Source organism: Muscardinus avellanarius, assembly GCF_963383645.1.
Source record: "Muscardinus avellanarius genome assembly, chromosome: 6".
NCBI lineage: Eukaryota > Metazoa > Chordata > Mammalia > Rodentia > Gliridae > Muscardinus > Muscardinus avellanarius.
In genome coordinates, this window is record NC_137791.1 from 2,042,383 (window position 1) to 2,049,824 (window position 7,442).

The 7,442-nt window shown below is 42.8% G+C and overlaps 1 protein-coding gene across 1 annotated transcript; it reads right to left on the bottom strand.

The window, feature by feature from the left end:
- Nucleotides 1-355: 355 nt before the first annotated feature.
- On the bottom strand, nucleotides 356-5,093 carry IL2 (interleukin 2; the record flags this gene model as incomplete). Its single annotated transcript, XM_080697823.1, has 3 exons — nucleotides 356-466; nucleotides 2,181-2,327; nucleotides 4,947-5,093. The coding sequence occupies 3 exons, from the start codon at nucleotides 5,091-5,093 to the stop codon at nucleotides 356-358; spliced, it is 405 nt and encodes a 134-aa protein (XP_080553949.1).
- Nucleotides 5,094-7,442: the final 2,349 nt, after the last annotated feature.

The following is a 7,442-nucleotide window of genomic DNA, read 5'->3' on the forward strand; positions in this document are numbered from 1 at the left end:
GATTTCACATGAATAGGTCAGAAACATTTCAATGTTTTACTCCATGCTATCCCCAAAAATAACAAACACCGAGACTTAAGTTTGTATTCACCGAAAATATTAAATATTTTTATTAACTAATCTATGTAGATAATATATTTAACAATTCAATATAGTAATAAATACTTTGGATAAATAATTTAAATGAAACCATTTTAGAGCCCTTAGGGCTTACAAAAAGAATCTTAAAAGATCCATAATCTATGAAGACTGAAGTTACAAAAGGTAGCAAACCATACATCCAAAATAAATATAACTCTTAAATATTCAAATAAATAGGAAGTCTTATGTGTTTGAAACAGGAGGCACATAGTTATCAAGTGAGTTTTGAGATTATGCTTTGACAGAAAGTAATCCACCTGTCCAGAAACCCCACAATGGTTGCTGTCTCCTCGTCATATTCACACGTGAATGCTGTTTCGGATCCCTACAAAAGAAAACGTAGTGTTTTAAGCTTACAGCAGTTGGCTTTATATATAATTATTTTCAGCAGAAGCTTTACAAGCTTTTGGTCTTTGAGCTTGTTAAACATGTTAACTATTCACATTTTCTTGAAATGATCAATGTGATATTCCCAGATTATATATTTTGCTATGATAGCAGATTTTAGAAACAGTCAAGCTGAAATTTTGTTGTTAATTCTACTGACAATGAACACAAATTTTTTTTTCCCCTTGAATTGGGTACAATTAATTTTTTAGTTAAAACAGTTCCGCCAGGCATGGTGTCACAGGCTTGTAATTCCAGTTCTTGGGAGTCTGAGACAGGAGGATCACAGGTTCAAAGACAGTCTCAGCAAGTAGTGAGACTCTCATCAACCTAGAAAGACCCTATTTCAAAATAAAAATAATAAAATAGGCCTGGGAATATAGCTTCAAGGTAGAATGTCCCTGGTTGAATCCCAAGTAAGTAAGTAAATAAAAACAGTTATAGATAAATGTTTTGTAAAATACTTATTGTGTCAGCCAGGTGTGGTGGCACACACTTGTAACCCCAGTACTCGGGAGGCTGAGACAGGAGGACCCAGGTTCGTGGCCAGCCTCAGCTACTCAGTGAAGCCCTCTGCAACTCAGTGAGACCCTGTTTCCAAATAAAAATGTAAAAATAGGTCTGGGAGTGTAGCCCAGAGGTAGAAGGGCTTCCAGGAATCCCAGTACCACCAAAAAATAAAAAAAAGGCAGAGTCTATCAATATTATATGACCTTGATCTCAATGTATTTTGTGTTGGGGGGGTACTTGGGTTCCTGGAAGCCCTTCTACCTCCAGGCTTCACTCCAAGACCTATTATTATTATTATTTTTTTAAAACAGGGTCTCTTAAGCCAGCGCGGCAGTCTTCGAACCTGCGCGATCCTCCTGTCTCCGCCTCCCAAGTGCGGGATTACAAGCGTGCACCACCACGCCCCGCTCAAAGTATTTTTAATACAATTTTAAACTGAAACAGTCCACTGATAAAATGACTTGTTTGCAAAATGACCTCATGCCGCGTACTTTTAGGAACTTGCTCCTACTGCTGTGATTAAACGCGCTGCTTACTTATGATCCTGTTAACTCATGGATTTTGTACTTGGCCGACGGGATGAAGCAGGAGCTGTGAGGCCCTCCCTTCGCCTCCCTGTGCATCGAAACCCCCGGGCCCTGAAAGCGGGCCCTAAATTAGTTCATGATCTCGTTCTTGGCTCATTCCAACGGCTGCGTTTCTGAGACAATGTCGATGTTTAGTTCTCTCCTCAGTGACTGGAAAGCGCCATTCGAGAAGCCTTTCAGTGACCGTGGGTGATGTGGGTCAGTAACCTGAAGCATCTCCAGCCTAGCTAATGAGTCTGCCCGCTTTCTGTGAGAGTCGGGTCAGTGTTTCTTCTATTCTGGTTTGTGTTCCTGGGAGAGACTGGAATGCTGTGAGGGGCTTGTCCCCGAGAGGACGCCGGGCAGAACCTTCCAGAAACCCTTCCCGGCTCGGCAGCGGATCCCGGCCTCACCCACCAGTGAACTGATTCCTACTCACGGTGGGCTTTAAATGTTGGCTAGTGAAAGGCATGGCTACTTCACAAACACCAACAATCAAGTGCTGCCCTTTAAACTTCCAGGTAAAGACCCATTCATTTATTCTATCGCAGGAGAGCCAATAGAGCAAAGCCTCACCTTGAGTTTCAGAACCGTTACGTTGATGTTGCTGACGAAATCCTTGGTCTCCGTCAAGTCAAGGTTTTGGCTTTCAGATAAATTTAGCACTTGCTCCAGAGGTTTGAGTTCTTCTGCTAAGCACTGAAGATGTTTCAATTCTGTGGCCTAGAATAATAATAATAATTTTGAGCTCAGTTTACACTACCCTAAAGGTCAGAATCAGAAGCTAATCACCGACTTGTCTTACTGAGAGGAGCAGTATAGGTTTTTGTTTGGTTTTTTTTACCATTCTTCCTGTTCTCACTTGCTGAGAACAGAGTGGGCCAATATCATTTATTATTATAAAATTGGAAGAAGGGGCTCAAATACTTAAGACTAGGGTGAACTGTTCACAACTGCATCACGTTTCATCTTAACTAGAATTTGTAAAAACATTTCTGCAAGCCAAAGATGTAAGCTACTTTTCCAGTCTGCACAGAAATCATTAGAACCAGAGCAGTGGAATGCGGAGGTGTTAGAATCATGTTATCTGGCCCTAACATTTGAGAATCCAGGAGCTGAGTGAGAGTCACGGAGGTTGAGGGACAGCAGCCCTTGTCAGAGTCCCGACCCTCTAAAGATGAGGTCGTTCATTCCGGCCATACGATAACGAGTCGTAACATAGCCAGAGCAAAACATATTTCACTGTGCCTTAAAATTTTACTTTTTCATCATTACTACATTAAGATGCATTTTTTTTAATTCATCCCAACCAAGTAAGATGTCACAATATCTGGGTAGGCCTGCTGATATAGATAAATAAATAGAGATAACATTTCATACTTCAATGATAAATTTAAAAATTTCATAAAATTCTATAAAGTATTTTCTCCTAAATAAGGCCCTTTAAGTTCACAAGCACATTTTGAGGTAAGCAGTGTAATACTGTTACCTCTGTCTTACAAATAAGGAAACTAAATCTCAGAATTGGTTTCTTCCCCAGGTCACATGAATAGGTAAAGTTAGGATTAAATGCTAATTCTCTTTCCTTCTATCATAGCATCCTTTGAATTAAATTTTATCAATTCCTAACACTGGATGCAGGATGGAGTTTGAGTGGGTAAGTGAATGGATGAAGTTTATTTCTTGATTTATTTATTTTGTGGCCCTGGGGATGGAACCCAGGAGCATTTGACCTCTGAGCTACACCCCAGCCCCATTTTTATTCTTTATTTTGAAACAGGGTCCCACTGACTTGAGAAGGGCCTCACTAAGTAGCTGAGGCTGGCCACGAACTGTGATCTTCCTGTCTCAGCCTCCCGAATGCTGGGATGACAAGCGTGCACCCACCACGCCCGGCTAAGTGAAGGAAGTTTCTTACATTGCTTTTGGTTTCGAATTATAATCTGAATTGTCATTTAGAAACTTAGATTTCAAGAAATTCTTCCAGCCATATGCACATAGTTTTGTTACCCAACAATCTTTAGAGAGAAAGGTGGAACAGGACAACACCTACCTCAGGTTACGTCCATGTACTACCCTACCAAAAAACTGTTACTACAAGCTCCACAGATTTTAATGCTTGACTCTTTGGCATGCGCACATTGGAGCGCATCCCTTCAGAACACAGCCCGCTATCTATTTAATCACTGGAGTTCAAAGTTGTGTGGCTCTAAACTAAAGGATCATCTATGAGCTCTCCCCTTTTCCTCTTTCAATAAAGTAGCTTGAAGCAGAATTCCCTGGGTTTAATAGAAGTGGATCAACAGGACTGCATCTCTGTGCCCTCAGCCCACCTTTTCTTTTTCTGGGCTTGGCCTACCCAGGGACAAGCTCTTTCTGGCACCAAAGTTTTGCCCCTTCTCTACTGACTTGTACACATGCTAGGCAACTTTGCACCCTGAGGTTGCTCCAGGAGCTCAGGTGGTCCATTGCTGATGGTGCAACGATTTGAATCCCAAAGCAACCCAACAGAGTCAGAGTATTACAAATCTCTGCTTCTACTGCCTTAAAAAAAAGGTATGCAAATTCAAGATTTCACTTTCTACTTCCCAGCAAGAATATGGTCTTCACCACCACTGACAGAGCTCGTGCCTAGATGGTATTTAACACTTGCCACACACTCTCCTGAGTCCCCACGAAACTCTAAGTGTGTACAGTCATTATTCATGTAAGTAGAAAGAAACTGACTCACAAAGGAAGTAAATGACTTGCCTAAGGCGATGAGAGCCAAGCGCGGAGCCTGTGCACAGGGTCACTATGCCACGCTGGCTCTTAGAGATGCTTAGAAATCTTTCCTATAAGTAACCCAGTTTTGATGGTTTACATGCTATGATGATATAATCAAGTATCTCTAGGGTTTTGCATTTTTAAAGAAAACAATCAACATATCTTCTTAAATTATCCCAGCAGAGAAGTTAGAATATTATTTTTGTGTTTTCTCCCAATTCCTACTCCTCGAACACACGAGCGCATTAAAAATATATAGACAAAACCACTTTGACAGAAGCCCCATTATCAAACAGTTTTTTTAAAAGTTATTGAAGCGACTCATTTTTCCTTCAGATGAGGTGCTATTAGAATTAATCACTGTTCAGATTTTTATATTACATTGGATTTTCTTAAAACATAGATGGACATAGAAAATTGTACTTACATTTTGGGGCATGTAAAATTTAAATTTGAGCATCGTGGAGCGTCTGGAATTCCTGTCACTCTGAAAAGGCATAACATGTTGTTACTAAACAACAAACTCCAGCAAGAAAAATTAAGTAATCATTTTTGTTACGAAGGGCATCTGCTCACATTGACTCCTTTCAGCAGCATCTGCAGGTCCAGCAGTAACTGCTCCAGCTGCTGCCGGGTCTCCTTCGCAGAGCCAGACGTGGGCGCACTGTGTGCAAAGATGACGAAAGTTAGGGCGACGCAGCCCCAGAGCTGCACGGCGTACATCGTGCTGAGTTCCTGCGAGTGGAGCCTGGGGAGGCAGATGGGGAGCCCTGGGGCGCGGGGAGCCATTTATACTGCTAATTCTGGAAAAATAGTATGGGGGTGTCACCGTGTTTTACATATTACACATCTTTTCAAAGGCTCGACCTGTGTGGCAGAAAGCATTGCCTGTGTTTTTCCTCTTCTCATGACTCTTTGGAATTTCTTTAAACCCCCATAAACTGACTGAATGGATGGAGGTGAAATCCCTCCTGGTTGCATGAGCCCACACTTAGGTAGCAGTTTTAATTCATACAACTCACGCCTTCTGGGTGAAACACTTTTTCCTTTTTTCTTAAGGGGGTGGAGATACAAAAGCACCTCATGAGAAATTTTCTCTTTGTCATAAAACTCTGTGAACGTGAAAGCCTTCTGCTGTGGTGGACAGGAGCTGAGGAAGCAGGCAGAGAATAAACTTAGATTTGTTGATTGGACAGGAAGAGTATTGGTTTCCTGTTTCAGGATGGTTTCACCTTTGCATCTACACAAGGAGCGCGTTGCATACACAGTGATAAGTGGCTCTTCACACAGCTAGAAAATGTTAAGACGGGTGTAGAAAGTGCCTAGTGGATCAGCTACTGGTCATGCTGTCTGAGGTTTAACATTTATCTCTTCGAACATCTGAATGCCTTTTCTTTCTCTCTCTCTCTGTGTGCGTGTGCGTGTGCGTGTGCGTGTGTGTGTGTGTGTGTGTGTGTGTGTGTGTTGGTGCTGGGGTTGAACCCAGGGGCAGTGCCCCTGAGAGCTATATCCCCGTCTTATTTTACTTTTGATTTTTGAAACGGTTTTGTTAAGTTGCAGAAGGCCTCCCTAAGTAGCTGAGGCTGTCTGTGAATCACGAACCTCCTGTCTCAGCCTCCCAAATACTGGAATTACAAGCTCGCGCCACCACGCCTGGCTATTCTTTCTTTTTTAAGAGAATGGTGTTTAACAAATGCTTGGGGGAAAACTTAGCATCCAAGGATACTGATGGCAGGTTCCTAAGAGCCCTTAGGTAGCATTCTGAGCTGGGCCGTGTTCCTCATTCTATGCTTTCCCCTCTTCAGTGGGTTTGCATCTATCCTCTCCAGCACCCAGGACACAGTGAGTGTAATGGTCATAATATAAAACAGGGCCTGTTGTAGCCTGGCAGGACACTCAGGATGGAATCGCTGGTCCTCACCATTAGTGCACCAAGACTGAATGGTGATCTGGGTGTGTACTTTTAATTTAACCTGGGAGAACTGAGGGTGTCTTTCCCAAAGAGATCGCCTGTGACATTCCATTTTTACTGCCATATTTGTAGCTAGTTTGGTCTTTAAACACCTTTATCCAGCATCCAAAATGTGCTGGGGCACATAGAATGGAGAAGGGGGCAAGCCCAGTCTACTCGGAGCCTTTCAATGGACCTTGAAGTGGTGGCTGTCATTTTGCAGAGTAGAAAACTGAACTTCAGAACTGGGTGTGGTGATGCACACCTGTAATCTCAGTACTTGGGAGGCTGGGAGAAGAGGATCGAAGATTCGAGGACAGCCTCAGCAACGAGTGAGACTTTCAACCTAGCAAGAGCCTGTTTCAAATAAATAAAATCAGGCTGGGAGTGAAACTTGAAGGTAGAATGCCTCTGGGTTCAATCCCCAGCACCAAGCACTTATGTGTGTGGCCACTGACACTTGTCTATGTATTAAACAGAGAGAGAGAGAGAGAGAGAGAGAGAGAGAGAGAGGGGGAAAAGAAGAAGAAGAAGAAGAAGAAGAAGGAGGAGGAGGAGGAGGAGGAGGAGGAGGAGGAGGAGGAGGAGGAGTTGGAGGAGGAGGAGGAGGAGGAGTTGGAGGAGGAGGAGGAGGAAGATAGAAAACTGAGCTTCAGAGAAGTTTTTTATTCTAAGTTATTCAGCTCTTGCCAGAAATGGAAAGAACAAGGATTTGAAACCAAAATGTCTAACTTTAAAATCTACCCTTTTAAGCCCGGCATGGTGGCGCACGCTTGTACTCTTAGCATTCAGAAGGCTGAGACAGAAGGATCGCAGTTTGAGGCTAGCCTAGGCTACTTAGTGAGACCCTGTTTCAAAATAAAGAATAAAAAATAAAGCGAGGGGTGTAGCTCGGAGGTAGAGTGCTCCTGCGTCCCATCCCGAGTACCACACACACACACACACACACACACACCCTACTCTTGGCATGTGTACTCTTCCACACCCTATCCTATGTATGTGGGTAATGTATATATGGAGACATACCCACCCAGGCTAGGTTATCCTAGGTAAAACGTGAGTGTGACCTCAAGAGAGACGGGCGTAAAGAATTTTGAAGAATAAGAGATTGTGTCACGCTG